Source organism: Cyanistes caeruleus, chromosome 4 (genome assembly GCF_971803275.1).
Source record: "Cyanistes caeruleus chromosome 4, bCyaCae1.hap1.1, whole genome shotgun sequence".
In the NCBI taxonomy this organism is placed as follows: Eukaryota; Metazoa; Chordata; class Aves; order Passeriformes; family Paridae; genus Cyanistes; species Cyanistes caeruleus.
Genome location: NC_141704.1, coordinates 39,229,337 through 39,248,403, shown reverse-complemented (window position 1 = coordinate 39,248,403; position 19,067 = coordinate 39,229,337). Strand labels below are relative to the sequence as shown.

Below are 19,067 nucleotides of genomic sequence, written 5' to 3'. Positions count from 1 at the left end.
CTGTGTATTGGAACCATTCTTGTTTGTTTGTTTTGTTTTTAATAAATTACAATGAAATTGTTCTTATTTTGTAGGAATTTTCAATTAAGTACTTTGAAAAATAGCAAAGATTTCTGTTTTGTTAGAGGTGAAGTATTTTTGGCTTTAAACCCATAGATTTTTGAAGGGTTGATTTTATGTTTGTACAACTTCAGTTAATTCTGCATGAGTTTACAATTGTGTAATGCTAATCAGGCTCAATAACCAGGCTTGGAGGCTGAGAACATTCTTCCATCTTATATTTCAGCTATGAGACAAGGAAAGCAAAATAACACAAAATGACATTTTACAGTGCACCTCTCATGGAGCTTCTTGTAACCAGAAGCCAAAATTTTCCAAACTAATAAAAATCACCTGGTCTAAAAGCAGATACTTTAAGGACAGACTCAAAAATCTTCCATAATATTTTTTTTTTCCAACTGAGTGGAAGTTACCTCATTGTACCCATGCAAATCTCTGAAGTACTAATTGAATTTCTTACCCTTTGGGATGCTTGTGATGTTGGTGTCTGCGATGCGGATGTAGGAGAGCCTCTTCATCCCCTGAAAAGCTCCATTTTCAATGCCTGAGCTCTTGATTGGGTTGGTGCCTAGTTCTGCCAACAAAACATGGTCGTGAGCTGTGCTGCAGTGGGGGTACCTACATTCTTCAGGTCAAAGCTAATTTGGAGGTACAATTTATTGGGGCAGTTGTTGGCTTTCTATATATAATCACTGATCAAACTAAAAACAATGTCTTGGAAAAACACTCAGTTGTGTTTGTTACAATTTCTCATGCTCATACCTAAGACAATCACTTGATTCAGTCCGTTAAAGACAGCTTTCCTCAACTTGGAGATCTCATTCTCATGAGCCCGTATCTCCTGGAGAGACTTTGGCATGTTTTCTGGGAGTTCCTTCAGGTTGTTCTTGGACAGGTAAAGCCTTTCCAGTTTCTTCAGAGGAGCAAAAGCTAATGGGCTTATTTTGCTGATTTTGTTGTTGACAAGGATCAATGCCTGTGGAGTAAAAAATCAAGATCTCAGATGATCAGGAGGGAAATTACTTTGTGGTGAAACATTTTAAAATTATTATCATTATTATTTTCTAGTGCCTTTTGAGGTCTTCTGATGACAAATTTGGTGAGATGAAGAAAATGCAATACAGTACTAAAAACAAATTATAAACTTCTGAGACAGTGAAAGATAAGTCTTATAGAACAAATGCAAGTGTTACTTCATTGCTGAGACTGCAATGCAGCTTCTGTTAGCATCCATAATTTATGTGCACGAATAAGTACAATCATTGCATTTGAAAGCTGTGAAGAACAAGACAGTCACTAAAAAAAATATAAATTGTTTGTGATTTTTTTTCCTGATTTTGTTTATTTTAAGGATACTGTTACCCATCATCACACAAACCATTTAACCAGTTTCTCCTGAATGGGAAATTCTATTACTTAATTGAGTGAAGGCACAGCCCAGCTTAATAAAAATATACATAACTTCACCTTGTTCCTCTTAGTTCCTCTTAGTCTTATAAAACTGCACTTACTAAATTTCTGACTAATAACAACCTTTTTTTTCTTTTTTAGAGATATAAGGTATCTTTTTGGTAAGCAAAACTTTGTATGGAAGTGGGACAATCTGAAGCATCACGCTCCAAGTCCTGCAGTTGGGAATCACGGACCATACTTTGTCCTCCCTGATGGTGCCTAATCCAGTTCTCACAGCTGTGATATCTAGGGTCAGGGTAGCTCTGAGATTATCTCTCTATACAGCCAGGGGATAAAGGCCTCCATGAAAGCACTGTCATCTGTAATAGATCTCTGCATGTCTCTGAAACCTGACATTACTTCTAAATATCAACGATTAATTAACCATGACACAAAAAGGGAGAAGGTCTCATTACTCTCAGGACATAACACAGTAATGGAGAGTATTTCAGATATAATAGATACTTGGGTGACTCTTATCATTCCATCTGTTTGCTACCTACTTATCAGATTTACCACATGTTTGTGCAGTGGATTAGGTAGAAAGGGCCATATAAATATTGACATAATATCTACTTTATATTTATTACTAGGGCTTCTTTTTTCACCACCTCCATTATGCTAGTTTCAGAAACAGAAAACAAAAGTTGCTGTAAATACTATAGTGAACATTCAGGGCATTTTCACACACTTTCATTATTTTCAGAATTACATTTTAGTCTGTTTCTTGGAGGAAAATGGAGTGTCCAACTTATTCCATAACCAGTTAAGTATTAAAACAATGACAAGACTGTCAGCCTCTGTGACAGCACCTCTCCATCATGGAAACATGAAAGGGAAGTGGGCAGATTAAAATGGTGATGTGTTTTTCCCCTGATGGGCTCCTCTTGCAGATCTCCCTGAGCAGAGGCAGCAGTGTGTACTGTACATGGCTTCATCGAGTGCATGTAAAGCTGAACATATCTGGTTTTCATTTATATGCTAGCTAGAAAGAACTCATTTGCAAGAGGAGGTAGAAGAGGTCACCCACAGTTCAGCAGAGTATTTCCCTAACAATAAGCCTATCCCAAAATAAATATGTTGGTCAGTGGAAGCTGTGGCCTCAACTCATTTATTTGGGCCTGTATTACAAAATCTGACATGAAAACACATGGATACACATTGGAAGTGGTTTTCTCATTCATGATTGCCAGAATTGTGATACAGATGTAGATTATGCCCATAGCAAAATTCATGTACCTGTAAAGTATTAGGACATGGCAAAAAAATCCACTTATTTAAGAGTGGTATAGTTGGAATTGTGCCATTTAGGATCTTACATTGTTTTCATTTCAATAATCGAATTTGCTACTTCCTATGACATTGTTCCTTAATTTTATTAATTTCACCATGTATTTCTTTTCCATAGATCTCTAAGATCTTTTCCACAGATATCACCCAATCAGTTTGGGCTCATGTTATGAGTATTTGAAATTTTTATCCTATATTTTGCTTTGTACTCGCTAACCATTTGTTTCAGCTAAAAGTCTGCCTTTTTTTTTTTATTTCTTTTAATTTTGTTACCTTTTAAATAAAAAAAAAGGGCAACATTAACTACAGCTGACAATTTGGTGTGAAATATTTCTTGATGGAAATAGGTAGGCATATATTCAGCTAGGCACTGTAAATATTCTCTGAGTAGCTGACTGTTACATCTCTTCAGAGTGGAACTGATACCCCTGACCAAACCCAGAATTATCTAGGTACCTTGGATTAATCTGTCATGTTTTTCCAGTGCTTTCTCCTGAATATGTTAATGTTATCTTGGGGAAACACAGGGAATTGTTGTTGTATTCAAACACTCAAGGCGTCTCTCACTTAGAAACGATGGTGTTCTATCAGAGTTATGTATGAAAACACTAATTGCACAGTGGGAACGTGTGTTTGCTGGTATAAGGTGGGAAAGTACCCCAAGTCAGAGTTTGCATCTTTTTCTGTACCAGAATATTATTTCCCACTTAGACCCCTCTCTGCAAGTCCCTCCTCCCAGCATTTTAAACCTGCATGTTTTTCCCAGTGTTGTGCAGCTGTAAAGAAGGAAAAATAAACCCACACACTACAGTGTGTGAGAGACATTTTACTGTCTCCCAGAGCAACAACAAATGATGAGGATAACACACCAGAGTAGCACCTGGCAAGCCACAGCCCTGGATTCCTTTCCCACTTCACAATACCTCTATTATACACCATACTTAAAGAACTAAGTTATTAGCCTTGCAGCAATGCTGTTTACTTTCCTCAGAATGTGTCCCACATGGTTTGCATGTAACAAAAGCTAAATCAAACCAAAATAAAATAAAATTAAAAACTCAGGGGATTTAGAGGTCAATGAAAACAGGAACTAGGGGACAAACACCTAGGGAAAACATCTGCAGGCAGTGTTGCAGAGGAATGGATCTTAGGCAAAAACAGGTCACATGGATCAGCTATCCTGAATAAAGCCCAGATGGCATGATGGGACATTACAATCAGAGTGTTAAAGGACAAATGAAATTTTTGTACAGGGCAAGAAGTACTTGGAGAAAAAAAGAAGGGTCATCCTGAAAGTGCTCAGAGTGCTGGAGCCCTTGGTCACAAACACCACTTGCAATGCTGCTGTTATGAAATAATTTGACAGCAATGACAGCCTAGAACAAAAGTCACAGGAACTGATGCTTTTATTTGAAAATCTACCTTCTTCTACACTTTTCACTTTTGGAGGAAAAAGGATATTTAATTTAGAATAAATATTCTCCCTAAGACCTACCTTCCTCCTCACCCCCCCAAAAAATTGAAGCACATCATGAATTTACAATACAAAAGACTGAGCCTATAAATGTAGAGCTTTCAAAGTGATCTGGTATGGGTGCAAAAATAGATGGCCTTAAGTGAAAAAAAAGGCAAGAAGAAAGAAAAAGTAATGATACAAAAATACATAAAGTATTAATGTATCAGTTTGTTAGGTTTTGAAGTGTCATAGCAATTTCCCATGGATTAGAGAAAATACGACTTCCACCCTCATTTTCCTGAGATAAAGCTTTTTCCCTTTGTCATAGTATAGCATGTAAAATGCACTGTAAACATTGACTTATAATATTGCACCACCTTATCATGACCAGCAGTTTAAGTGTTCAGAGAGGGAAAAAAGCTTTGCTCCAAAGATGACTTTCTTTTTTAGTGAAACATCTCTGGTATTTCTGTAGTCAGGATAAAAAATAAAAACCACTGTATGACAGGAATAGATGCTGGCTATGTTGAAGTCAGTGGGAGTCTGGCCATTTAGCTCCCTCTGACCTGGTTTCCACCTCAAATATTTATTCCCAAAACAAAAAGGAGGATTCACAATTCAGGAAAATTTTGGAACCCTTGTTGGCAGACTTTTGTCAAAATACACCCTGACAAACTGCAGAGGCAGCTTGTGGCAGTCAGGTTGGAATTAACATAGAGTTGTTCCTCTTGCTATTACTAAACTTCCATTTTTTCCCTGTCTAGGGGTGGGGAGCAGGGAATTAAATTTTCTGGTGGAATTTCAATATATGAGAATCTCAGGAGACTGTTCTGAGGGGTTTCAATGCCCATTCATCTTAATTTAGCATAGTTTGAAGTGAGAGCCTTGCCAAAACCAGAATTAAGATGGAAAATTACCAGCAAACTTTCATCAGCCATATTACATAGTGATACACCTGTTTTGCCAGCTGGGGATGGTGCTCTTATCTAACATCAATTCTTTACTGATGCATGCATCCTTCAGGGTTTAAACTGAAAAGTCAATCCCTGACCCTGTGGAATTTCTTTAATTTCCTGGGTTATGTATTTCATTATTACCTGCTTTTTATTACAGTTCTGCTAGGAACAGTTATATCTTAAGAACTTTAACCTCAGGAGCCAGGCATCCCAATAAAAATAATAACAAAATTAATTCCTTTTGTTTACCTTATGTTTTCAGTTAAGTCATACTTATAACCTGGACACAGAGTCAAGGTTTTCTTCCAAATTATTAAGGATGTATTTACATTTATGGAAAAACTAAAAAGCCAAACATCCCAAAAACAAAACAAATCAAACAAACAAAACCTCTGAAAAATCAGAACTTGACATTCTTCTCTAATCACCCAAACCTAGGATCAAGAGGACACAGCTAAGAAAAGCAAGGAAAAAGGGATAACATGGAAGCAATAGAGAAGAGATGAATGAATTGTGAAGGAAGGAGATGTCAGAGAAGGAACAGCCTTTCAGTACAAACAAAAGAAGCCTGTGGAAAGCACTTTGATCACATACACAGGACCTTGTTGAATGATCTCACAAAGCAAAGGAGCCTGCTGCAAACCTAGTTTGCCTGGCCTTTGAGCTCTCACTGGTACCACTCAAGCAACAGGACTTGCACAGATCATGAGGTGGTTCTGCATTTTCCTTTTTCTTTCAACTCTGTCCTTGTCTACTGTGACAAGAAATTTTGGTCATTCATTAAATTTATTACAGTGGATCTGATTATTTTTATTGTTATATTCTATAAAAATTTCTTTTTTTTTTTTTTTATTAGCCTAATATGCCAACTCTCTCCAGAATTTTAAGGACCTCAAAAGGTTTTGTTCTGTTTTCTTCCTCACATGAAAAAATCTTTACCCATTGTACAAGAAAAATGTTTTCTGTGCACATGGTCTGTTTTATGCTCATTTCTGTGGAAAATCTCATTGTTTCTCAAGCACAATGCAAAGGTGAATATGAGGAGATGAAAATTCTCTGAGTGTTGTATTTCAGAAAAAATAACTTTTTGTTTCCCCCTCTGAATATTTGTTAGAAACCTAAAGCTGCACCTCAGTCCTGCCACTGATGATACCAAGAAATGGGTTCAGAGGTAGAACCTGGACAGAGTTATCTGTCTTTGTTTTCTCACAATATGATGGTGATTACTGATTCTTCATTCTGTGATTTACAGAGAGTAAGGGTTTACTTAACTTCTTTTCATGCCTGGGAAAAGGAAACTGAAGCTGTAATGAGTCATCAAAAGAATGGATAATTAAATTAATTTTTGGATCTCTCTGGGGGTTTTCTGTATCTCTGAAAGGTTTTCTTAGATTTTTCTTCAGGATTTTTTTTTTTTTTGGTTTGGGTATTTGGGGTTTTTTTGTTTGCTTGTTTTTGTTTTTTAAAAAAAGGATGGCATAACATTTTCTATTGCCATATGTTGTTTTTCCACTTGCTATTACTACAGAGTTTCAGTTTTTCTGCCTGCACATTTAGTGTTGATAATCCTCTAGTGTGGCTAAAGTCATAACTTTAAGTTCCAAGCTTAAATCTTTTATCTCTTAGGTCCTTTGCTTCAGTTCAAACGAATTTGGGTTTAGCATTTTGCATGTACAGCCATGGATTTGAACAGTTCTGCTAGCTTAAATTAAGTAAAGTTCCATTTGATTTCAGGCCAATAGTGCACTCATCTTCTTTCACTGTACTAGCAGTGTGCCAATTGAAAAATTCTTGTTGGAGAAGCATGCAGTCACTATTCTGTTGTTTGTGCTGTTCTTATAGTGATCTAACACAGAGCAGTTTCTTTCATCTCTTTCTCTAGGTGCCAGACATTCTGCTGGTTTGCTTTGGCTTTTCCACACAGCCTGCAACTCCATGTGCTGTTTGTGTAGGCTCCTCCTTTAATCTGCATGAGGGTTTACTCATGGAGTATTTTGGATTCCTTATTGTGTCCATGGGGTCAAAGTACTGAACTCCATCCAGAAATGTCAGTCTGCCTGGAAAATTCTGACAGTTTCATAGAAATAGAGACTTTTTTCCTGGCTTTTCCAATACCTTTCCTGTCTGACTTTTTTGCCACAGGTCTAAGTCATAAGCAAGGGTTTTTTTACATAAAATCAGACAGTTTTCTGAAACTGTGAAACTCAGTCCTCAGCTCTTAAAAAATAGTCTTCAATTTTCCCTCTAATCTCTCAAGGCTTGTGCTAAAAAAAACAAAACCAAAAAACACACAAACAAACAATTTAAATTTTCAAATAGAGTGAAGTCTCACTGTGTTTTTATAGCACAACATTAATAGTTTAGACACTTTTTCCTAGATAATTTAAAACAATAAAAATGTCAAGTGCACTATAAGAGTTGACTGATTTCTTGGCAGAAATCTATTATTTGCAGGTAAATATTCCTTTAGTTGCATCCTCTTCAAAGCACTTGCCTTATTTCCACAACTGCAAATTTTAGCTTGTCTTGGGAAATCCACTTAGAAAAATTCTCAATACAAAGGATATTTTGGTAGGTTCTAATTTCTCTTTCATCTCCAGCTCTGGGTACTCCAGTGATGTGTAGTATAAGCAGTTAGATTTGTACTGAAAGAGAAGCCATGAGCAAGTTACAGGTAACTCCTTTTTTTTTTTCTCAATGCCTGCTCTGGGTTGTAGCCCCAGCTGAACCTTAGGTTCAACCCAACTTATTCATTAAAATCTCTTCTAAAACTAATACACTTGTGGTTGATGACAGTTATAAGTATTAAGAAGGTATTTTAATGGATTATTCAAAAGCAATACAAACTGTATAAACTGCTAACTTTTTCAAGACCTGTTAAAATTGGGGTTTAAAGAACTGTTCCCTTATGTGAGCACTTCATGCAAAAGGCTAACTGCAGTTTCTCTTTTTAGATTTTGAAACAATAATACTGTTAATTTTTGTAAATATTTTTTAACAGAGTACAAGAAAGTTTAGTAATGTCTAAGAAATTTTTGATTATCACACTGTAAAGTGTGACATTAACCCAAGCCCTCTTTCTCAGGAAATAAGATTAAAAAGCACATGCACTTCATATATGTATCTCACATCCTCATATATCTTTAAAATAAATGTCATAATAGAGCTCTGTCAACAACAATGTTTTTGAGTTTCACCTTCTAAAAACGATACTCCCTCTGAAAAATATTAAATTGAAAGTTGGGGAATGGGAATCATTCCCAGTTATTACACAGGAATTCTCCTGCTGAGAGCAAAGATGGTGCCTAGTTACATAAACATACTGCATGACTAAATTATTATTTTGGGGAGAAGATTACAGAATTGTAGAATAGTTTGGGTTGGAAGGAGACCTTGAGAGAATCATTATTTGCTCTTGAGTAAACCCAGGAAAATTGCAGTTTTGAAGGTTATTTGTTAAAATTTATGTTAATGTATGATTTCCAGTGGTCCCTAAGCATGCACTGGGTACTTTTCTGAGTAAGCCAAACAAATAATTTCTTCCCTGAGGAGTTACTTATCTAATTCACTATTAAATTGTATCTATTGTAAAAAAAGAAAAAGAAGAAACAAAAACCAGAACAAAACAAAATAAAGAAAACCCCTCAGAGTTAATTTCAATGAGATAAAATAGTTCACAGCAGCATAACTCAGAGCAGGATGTGTAATTGAGACCTGGAAGTGGGCAGAAGTCACCGGGAGCAGTGATCTGCATCTGCAATACCATGCTCTGACTCATTTAAGGCAGTGTCATGAAGAATGATTGCCAAAAGATTCATTTCACTGATAAGAATTTTGTCTCTTTTAGTACCTCATAGATAATCTTCATTGAAAACACAGAACTTCTTTCCAAGGTGGAAGAAACCCAAAACAAATGGGCAGGAATTACAGTGTCAAATCTGTCCTGTAGCCAAAGAAGTGATTTTAAAAAAAAATCTGGGGAACAATTATTTCATTCTTAAACCTAGACCACTGAAATGTGATGTGTAAGAACGTGTTTTGTTCACTATAAGAGGTTATCTATGGAACTAGGTCAAGTACAGACACTTGTGCTAAAATTAGATGACATGAACCTCATCATGATTCACTCATGCAGATCCATTTGAATGGACAGTCTGACATTCATACTCTTTCAAAATTACCTTACTGAGGTGACATTGAAACAAATATTTAAGAGGGACTTTGGAAGAAATTAAAAGAGGTAAAATTTTATAGGATTTGCTTTCCAAGTATGAGTGGTTGACTGCAGATCCTCGTTTGAAACAGTGATTTTTTTGGGTGATGATATTGGAACCATTAATGGAAAAAAGTGGGACTTGGCTTCTTGTTTGTAAAAGAAATAGAATAGAATAGAATAGAATAGAATAGAATAGAATAGAATAGAATAGAATAGAATAGAATAGAATAGAATAGAATAGAATAGAATAGAATAGAATAGAATAGAATAGAATAGAATAGAATAGAATAGAATAGAAAGAATAGAATAGAATAGAATAGAATAGAATAGAATAGAATAGAATAGAATAGAATAGAATAGAATAGAATAGAATAGAATAGAATAGAATAGAATAGAATAGAATAGAATAGAATAGAATAGAATAGAATAGAATAGAATAGGCAGTAAAGAGACAGGCAAGAAAAGCCAAATAACACATTGTTCATAATAATAAAGGATCTAAAGGAGGAACACATAGAATAAAATGAGTTTTTGAAAGGCTAGAAAAATAATATTTTCAGGCATATGCCTGAATTAGAATTTTATTTTCAAAGAAGAGAGCATAACCTTTTTCTGCTCCATAAAGAAAAATATTTCAACAAAATTTAGGCAAAAGTATGAGGTATGCATTTTAAAATGTTGATAAAAACTATAGGCAGGGAGGAGGGCTTCAGACAGAGCAAAAAATTTAGAAACAGAGGAAGGTAGCTGTCTGATGGAAACTTGGAAAAGAAGAGGTGAGCCAGAAAAAAAATAGTCACAGAAACCAGGAAGGAAAATATTTCAGCAAAGAGGAAAGCAGACAGAACTGTTAGAAGAGACTGGCAGGTAAAGAAGGATGAGGATGGAGCTTTGCTAGGAGAAAGTTATTGCAAAACCACAATTCCACTGTAGTGCAGGGGGCAGAAGGGTAATTTGGAAAGATTCTTGAATAAAAATTAGTACAGAATATCTGCTGAGAAACATGGCACATAAAAATCTCTGTGAGCTCAGAGGTAGGAGGGGAAGGAATACAGTAAGAACTGAGTGAGGTGGCAGGAGATGGAAATAACCAAGTAACTGTGCCAAAGAGACTGAGAGCATAAATAAATACGTGAGAGAAGTTATGATTGAGGACAGGAGACAGGAGACAGGTATGAAGAGCTGAAAAGAGGTGAGAAGCTTCTGTAGCTTGACAAGAAAACTTGCAGGAGAGAAATGGGGATAGAAAGAAATAGGCTGGGCTGATGGAGGAAGATCACAAATTATTTAATCAATTTTCCTTAAAAAATGCATTACCAGGCCAAAACTACATTTTCTCCCTGTTTTTGTTGGCAAATACCTGTTCATTTATAAACTTACATGAAGATTCTTCAGGTTCTTGAAATCCCCTTCTTTAATTTCAGTGATTTTGTTGTTCTGTAAGTCCAACAGGGTTGTGTCTGGGGGAAGGTCTTTTGGCACCTTTTCCAGACCTAGGGATAGTGAAAAAAACAATTAACTTTGAAAGAAATTTTAAATAAGAGACTGTGCCATTCTTAGTAGCATTTTTCTTGCAGTAAACACCATTTCCAGAACTAATTTCCTGAAGCAGATTATGAAGACTTATTTGAAAGTGTTTCTGTCTTCAGCCAGTCAGAGAGTGTTTTATTTTGTTAAGCTGAACCAACATTTATTTATTCACATTTCCATTATGCCTTTTCTAAGAAAAATATCTGAGGTATAGCTTCAAGCAAAGGATTTAGTTTGGGAAAATAATTTCCAAAATGTTTTATTCCACTGAACTGTATGAATAAAAAATCCTTTTGGAAAGAGATATGATATTTCTTATTCTCACTGTGTGTTAGCTTTTGTGTACAGAGAACCTTTCCTTCTTTTTTAAAGGCTTTTTGAAAGAAGTATGATAGTTAATTATAATAATTTCCAGAAAAAATACAGTTTGTTTGACAGTAACTGAGTAAATTGCAGTAAAGTCCACCTTAAAAAAACCCCAAACTACCAATCCACCTCCCCCCTTTTCTTTGAACTGAAACTATGTCCAAGTTTTCTGGAGAACAAATCTCTTGGTTTCACTACAACTGCCAAAAGAACATCAGACAGTTTAAATTAAAGACTCTCTTTGGGACTATTTTCTGAATAGCTGATATGTAAGTCTGATGAAGTAATGGAAATGAAATTATTTAGTGTTAAATAACACTCGTTTTACTCAGCTTTCCTTTCATACTGTGACTTGGAGTAAAACAAATCTTTTATAGTCATTCTGATTTACCACAAAATTAAAATGTCCTTTCCTAACTAGCCTTTTTAAATTTTTTTTTAACAGAATGTGAAATGCTAAATGAATAGTAGGTAGGAAAATATTTCTAGACACTAATAAAGTCTCTGTATGGGCATGTATCAGAAGTGGACGTTTCTGGGTAAAATTATCTTTTTACCAGTAAAAGGTTTAACTTGTATTCCTGAAGCTATATTTGAACTCTTCTGAGAAAGATCTCTCTGCAAGTATTTCCAGTGTCCCCTTAGAACGATGGTGGACTGCATGATATTCTTCTCAGGGGACAGATTTATACCTATAAAAAAATCTCTCTTTGGACCTATATATCAATCCCATGCATTGTAAGCAGAGTGAGATATACTTCCCAGAGATAAGACGCTTTTCCCACCACTGCTGTGGAGATTCCATCCTTGGAGATACTCCAAATTTGTCTGGATACAACCCCAAGCAACCCCCTAGACAGGGTAGTGGCTGAGATGGTCTCAAGGGTTGATGTCCAAATTCAAAAATTCTGTGATTCTGTGATACTTAGCCATCATCAAAAATGTGTTTTCACACAGAGAATGCAGGTTTCTCTGTCAAAATCCTATGTGTAGCAAGAATCTTTCTTTTTCAATCCTTTCTTTAGAATATATGTGTGTATATGTAAAATAAAAGCGTGGTTAGATAAAAAATATTAAAATATTTGCATCAGATTTTTATTAAAACTGAGTGCACTAAAAATTCACCTGTCTGAGTTTTAATTACAACAGAATTCAAAAGTTTTAAAAAGGTAGAATCGTGAGGCCTGGGATGAATTAGTAAAAGCTTCATAAACTGACAGCAGCCAAAACTCACATCTCATCCTGTTTACCTTACTGATATTCAGTGCACAAATATCGAATAGATATTAAGATTATTGATATTACTAAATATGAAAGTTATTTAAATTTTCCTCATTTAGGCATGGACTTTGTTTTTACTTCAACAGTTGCAAAACCCTCATTACTTCCAGAAGCGTAGTACTAAAGTTCCAAATATATAAGAATGTGATACTGTATAATTTGTATGTTGGTTGTCTTTGGCCAGTTTCTTCCTTCAGTGAACAGGACTGATGTCAGCAACTAAAAATTCTTTCCCAAAAACCCCTACTTTTTCATGACCATAATTTTGTTATAACTTCCTACAGGCTAGCAACTTCTCCAGTGTCCTTCACATGTGAATCAAAAACCCCAAGGGTTTAATTACTTATATTCAAAGTAGCATTAGTATGTTCTGGTTGTCAGCACATTTTTGAGTAGGCTGGTACCTCTAATAAGTGTTATGGCAGAGAATAGGGTGCAAGAGCTATGCAGCCATGCTTTATGTGATGCCCTTATGCTTCATGTGATGCCCTTGGAACACACCTCGTAAGAGCACTTGGGGAACTCTTGGCTTGCCACCCAAGGGATAATTTGCCAGAGACTAAACTTCAAACACAACTTCCAGCTGTACTTTTCAGTTTCTAAAAGCTTAAGTGTTATCCATGAATATGGTAGAACTGATAATTTCTCAGAACAATAAAGTTAGGCTTTCGATGTTTCATATTATAAAAATAAGACGAATTTAATAATCAGAAATCCTCTTCTGAAAATTATTTATAGCATTATCTTCCTCTATTGTACTGGAAACTAGAGGGATGCATGACACAATAATTAGCTCTGCATGCAGGGTATAATTGCCATCACTTGAAGAGTTGAACTTTTTTGTTACCTATCCCACGTATATTGTAATGCATTTCATGAAGCTGTTTTAAAAAACATTTTCAAAACAAGTTATGGACATTATATTTATTTTTTTTTCCTTGACTTGCATGGGTTTTGAAGAGCAAAGAGTAGATGAGTACGGGGTGCACCTTGCATTATCAGTGAAAGCTATTTAATATATCCAATTGAATATTTCCAGGTGAAACCTACATCATCTAAAGCTCTCTAGTAGAGGAAAATCGTAATCTCACTGGAAGCTGGAATGGCTCCTGGGATAGAATTATCATGCCCCAGAGGGATTTTTTTGATTCTTCTGTCTGGGGGACAGAAGTTTAGAGGGGAATTGTGGGCTGTCCTTACTACTGATTTCTGAGAGACTCGAGTGATGCCCATGTCCTTCTGAAGCCGCATTGTACGATGTGATCACACATCCACCTACAAATGACTACTGGTGAAATTTATGTAATGCCAACCAAAAGGAAACTGGTGTCAGAAAATATCATCTGAGTCTCCTCTCAATCATTTGAAGAACAGTATACACAGATATTTCAGCACTTGACTGTGATGTTTCTATACATTTTATACATTTATACATTTTTATACATTAAAATTTGCTTCTTTAGAAAGCTATATGGAAATCTCTCATAGCAGTCTGAGTTTTTATGTGAATAACCAGTGCTACACAGTTTTTGGTTTTCAGCTCCCCAGAAGTATTTCAGGCTTCTAGTTCCTAAGACTAACTTATAACTGATTAAAAATTTAGATTATTCTGCCTTTCCCACTGCATGTTAAATTGAAAATATTTTTTCTTTTAAAACTTTGAATAAAACTAAGTCAATTATTATTAAAGTTGGTAAATATTTTTTAAAAATAATCAATTTATTCACAAATAAGAAGAAATAGTATAGCTCCACCCTTCCAAAATTCTTATTTACACTGAGATTGTGTTTAAATATTCTGGAATTAAAAGAGATTTAATTAACCAGCGCATGTTTCTTAGTCAAAACACCCTTTTGATTTTCACTAAAATATTTCTTTGGGAGAAATCATTACTTCCTCATAGAAGCTTAATGACCATCAGCTCCTGTAGCCCAGCTCAGATCTCAAATATCCCTGATGATTTTTTTATAAGTAGAAATTTCCTACTGTTCCACATTATCAACCTGGAGCAAACCATTATTCCCAACAGTATACACTCATGTGTGTAAAATGGTATGCACATTAAAACACATGAAGAACAAGATTAACCATAGAACTACAAAATGGCAAAAAAAAAAGTGTAAGTTCAAACATATCCTTTTTTTTAGGATAAGATGAGCTTTTTTTATTTGTGACAGAAGTTTTCCTAACTTTTCTACACTTCCTTGCTATGCAACAGATTTTTGAGATAACATACACCATCAAAATGTATTCAATAAGAGCCAGAATAACTGGACTGTTAACCAATTTCTTTCTCACACAAGAAAGGCTTGTCCACAACCACCTTTGGAGGGGAGATGTTACATGGACCAGGAACTCCTGCTTAGTGGGAGGCTGGAGAGGGTAACTTTGTAGAAGTTAAGCTTATCTCTATGGGCTCTCATCCTTGTGGGGTGTTGCATTTTACTATAATTTGTGAAGCAAATGCCAGTGTCTGTCTGTTTAGCTGTGATTGCCTCACTCCCAGAGAGGGCAGAAGGCTGGTGGGTCTGGAGGTTTTATGAGAACAGAAATTAGGCAGAGAAGGGCCAAGACTGGTACAATTCATCCCTCATCTGGTCCTGGAGAGGGAGTCAATCAGTGGCTAGCCATCTCCTGTGTAGCACTGCACCAGCCCAGCTAGCACATGCTGCTCTTTAGCCAGCCAAACAGGTGTGGGAGATGTAGCAAGAATTTGGGAATAGTGTGAGGATGTTATGGGTTTTGGTGTACACAGCAGGCTTTATTATTTCTGCAGCTGAGAGAATAACCTGCTCAGCTACAGGAGAGCTGTGATCAAGTGGCCATGGGATGGTTTAACCCACAAAGGAGAAGGGAGAATTTTGAAGCCTCCTGGCTATGCAGAGGTTCCAGTCCACTGCTCCAGCTTCTCTGCAGAGAGAGCCACAAGCTAGGCTGCATCTTGGCATGGAGCCACATTTCTGCTGGAGCCATACGACTATGCAGAAAAGGAATGCAAGATTTATGGGGCCAGCAAGGGAGACTAAGCAAGTAGAAGTCTGAGTCTGCAGCCCAGAGATGAGGATGCTTTCCTGAGAATTGCATCTTTCCCACACTGAGACCACAAAGTCTAAATAACAAATATGTGAACAGTGACAGTGATAAACAGTTTTTACAATTCTGTGGTTTGATTTTTTGGGGGTGTTTTTAGCATACTATGGGAGGTTTTTTTCCCTCCACCTATCCATTTTACAAGCAGCAGGGATGGGGCTTATTCCTCTGAATAAACCTTTGCTTCCCCAGCTGGAGAGCCTGGGCCAAAAGGCAGAGAGACATCTGAGAGCTGTAGCTCAGATACATGTGTTATTACATTGCAACACTTAGGATTATTATCACAGGGGCCATAAAATGGGGCTCTCTTGAAGACTCTTTCAGTTTCCTCAAGCAGCTGCTGCCAGCTGAGGAATTTGGACGGAGCTCTATGTAATTCCCAGCCGCGATCAGCGGTGGCTGCGCTCCCAGTGGAGCCTCTCCAGCAGCTGCCTGGGCTGGCTCTGCGCACTGCTGAGCTCTCCTTGCTCCAAGCCCAGCTCTGCTGCATCCCACTGAAGGGCAGCAATCCTCCCAGGGGTGGATGACCTTAGCAATGCCCTGAGTGGACTCTGGGGCAAATGAGGCGAAAGGCAAGTTTACAGGGTCAGGACACTTAGTCATGGAAAAGTAACTGGATCCAGGGACTGCTTTCTGGAAGGATGGCAAGGAACTGCTTTGAATGCTTTGACTTAGAAAAGTTTACTGATATTTTCCCAGGCTATGTGCTATACTATTTACTGGAAATTTGTTTTCTATTATGTGGGATTTGAAAATAGGAGTAATTTCATTATTTGCATCCACGAAATAACAATTGTCTTCTTCTACACACAAATATCTATGGCCTGATTCTCTCTCCCACTTTCAAACTAAAAGTTTCTCCTCTAGTTTCTCTACTCTTGCTATGAAATCAGCAGTAATATTTCTTTTCTAACAGATATAAAAAACCATTATGGAATGCATAAGATTCTTAAAATATATGTTCTTGAAGGTGATTCACAGCCATTTTTTAGACCTTTTTCCTGTTCTGTAGTCTGAAAGTCTCGTAAGGTCCATTTTGGGCTTATTTTTATCACAGATTATTGTTTTTGTATATGTCTGACCCTTCTCATAGGAAAGAAGAAGAAAACAAACTCCATTCCCTGCTGAGGTGGCCCCTCACAGGGGTAGACTTACTGACCTGTTACTATACTGGGGTGTTTTTTCCCCATTTATAACATTGCTTCCCAGAACAGAGTGAGGAAAGCAGAAAAATAGAAATGAATTCACACACATTGTGATCAAATGCATAGCTCTCCATTGTGACAGTGCTAATAATTACAAAAGCCCTAGTAAAGGTATAAAAGTGAATGCATAGCTTTATCTGCTCTTTTCCACCTCCACACACTCTGAGTAGTGAGCACATATTTCAAAGCATAACGGATATTGCAAGCCACAGCTGTTATGAATTATTTTTCAGTGCTAGTCACATTTTTGGTAAAGATAGAGTCAGTCTCCTGGCTCCAAAAGTTAATACCTAAGAGTAATGATATATTTTTGAAGCTAAAATTTAAGCAACTTCTCCTTCTGACTTTTAATGACAATGATCTCAAATGAATGAGCCTTCTGAAGAACACTAGCATCTTAAATAGGCACAAAAATATTCTGACATAATCTTTCCACTTCAGAGATTAAGACACTAAGTGAAATAAAAATCAAGTATTATGAGTTTTCTAGTTAACTCCTAGAATCATCAGCTTTACATTTCCCACTGCCATGGTTGCAGACATAAAACATCCCATCAGAGAGCAGCAAGTGACCCGTGTGATTGATGCAATCTGCCAGCACCATGTGCATAATGGCTTTACTCAAAGTGGATGCAATGCAGAGGTACTATCTGTGAGTACTCACACAGTTAGGTGAAACATTTATTCCTTTACTTGCCATAAGAGAGCATTTCAGTAACTCAGAAAAGCGAGCATTATCTAACAAATTATGTTTTGAATGACCCTTTGGAGTAATGTAATTTGATGTTTACCTCTGCTGCAGCTCAAGTTAGCAACAGGCAGCAGATGACAATTTGAGGATAGCTCTCTCAATTTTTACTTTGGGATTTACTAGAATTGGCTCTAACATAATGACATAAAGAATCATTTGGGGGAGGTCTTCTCTGGTTTCAAGTAAACTTACCCCTTCCTGTTCTGACCACAGAACATTACACAGCCCTAGTTTATAACCTGAGGACAGAGATATGTTCCTGGTTATTTCAGGTACTTCTAAACATAACACTGCCATTTTTCATAAATGTTTTAGACTTGTTGTCAACCTACTCTCACAAAAACATAAAATGGAAGAAGCTGCTGTGGTCATGTCTGGACACAGTGAATAACAATTAAATAAATTTTGGAAGAAAATTTTCTGACTTAATTGGGAAATCTACAGACCTGCTTGTTCCTTCTTTCTGCTACAGGATGTTAGATATACCCTTGCAACTCTTAGACATATTTTCTTTGTAATTTTTATTTTGTCAGACATTTAGTGATAGAGCTCCCCCAGGTCTTTTCTAACTCTAGCAGTCATCTCCAGCCCAGAAGATGTAAACTCTTTGCCACAGAGTAAAATAATAAAGAAGAGAAAGTAATTTTTTTTCCCTAATCCTGACAACTTTAAGATTTTAAATTAATTCTTTGCCTTTGCTCCTATTACTCTTAAGTAGAGATACTCAACAATGAGTTTGATTATTGCACCACTACAGACACTTTTCTTCCATGTTGCCCTAAAATATGAATTCATTGAGAAACTCTTTAGTTTCTGAGGTCCACTCTGGAGCAGTAGAAAGGAAAACATGTACTCTAGAGCAAAAAAACTGAAATAATTCTAGGCTTTCACATTTTAGGTGGTAGAGGAGGTGCAAGCAGAAACTTGTTCTGGGACATTACTGCACATGCCAATGTTGTATTACAGGACCAAACTGCACGTGTTTTAAAAGCTGTGACATTTCTATAAATAATTTCTCCATTTGTTTTTTCTTTGCCATTAAGTCCTTAAAGTTGCCATCAGGTGGGCAGAAGTGGTTTCTTGATTTTTCTGCTCTTCTTAAAATATAATCATTACATTCCATTTCTTAAAAATTAAAACTGTAAGCACCGTCTCCTTAACAGATTTTTGTAGAAACTAAAAACACTTCAAGTAGGTCCCAGGTAAGAAAACAAAGATGATATGGGATGCTCTCCCAGATGCCTCCTCATATAAGTATACATGGAGAGAATACATAAATTCTTTAGGTATAAATTTTCGTCTATTTCATTTTCTTTTGACTGCCTAGTGCTACAGTAGTGCTGCCTATATAGCAAGTACAACCTTACTAAAATCAGTCATCTGTAGAGAGTTGTTTGAATCTCATAATTGGCTC

The 19,067-nt window shown here is 36.4% G+C and overlaps 1 protein-coding gene across 1 annotated transcript in view; it reads right to left on the bottom strand.

The window, feature by feature from the left end:
• Positions 1-19,067, bottom strand: part of DCN (decorin) — a 38,752-nt gene that overhangs the window by 7,978 nt on the left and 11,707 nt on the right. The window contains exons 3-5 of the mRNA XM_023933188.2: positions 10,811-10,923; positions 823-1,036; positions 521-634 (exon numbers count right to left, since the gene is read on the bottom strand). Coding sequence (XP_023788956.1) covers positions 521-634; positions 823-1,036; positions 10,811-10,923 — 441 coding nt within the window. The remainder of the gene's footprint in view (positions 1-520; positions 635-822; positions 1,037-10,810; positions 10,924-19,067) is intronic.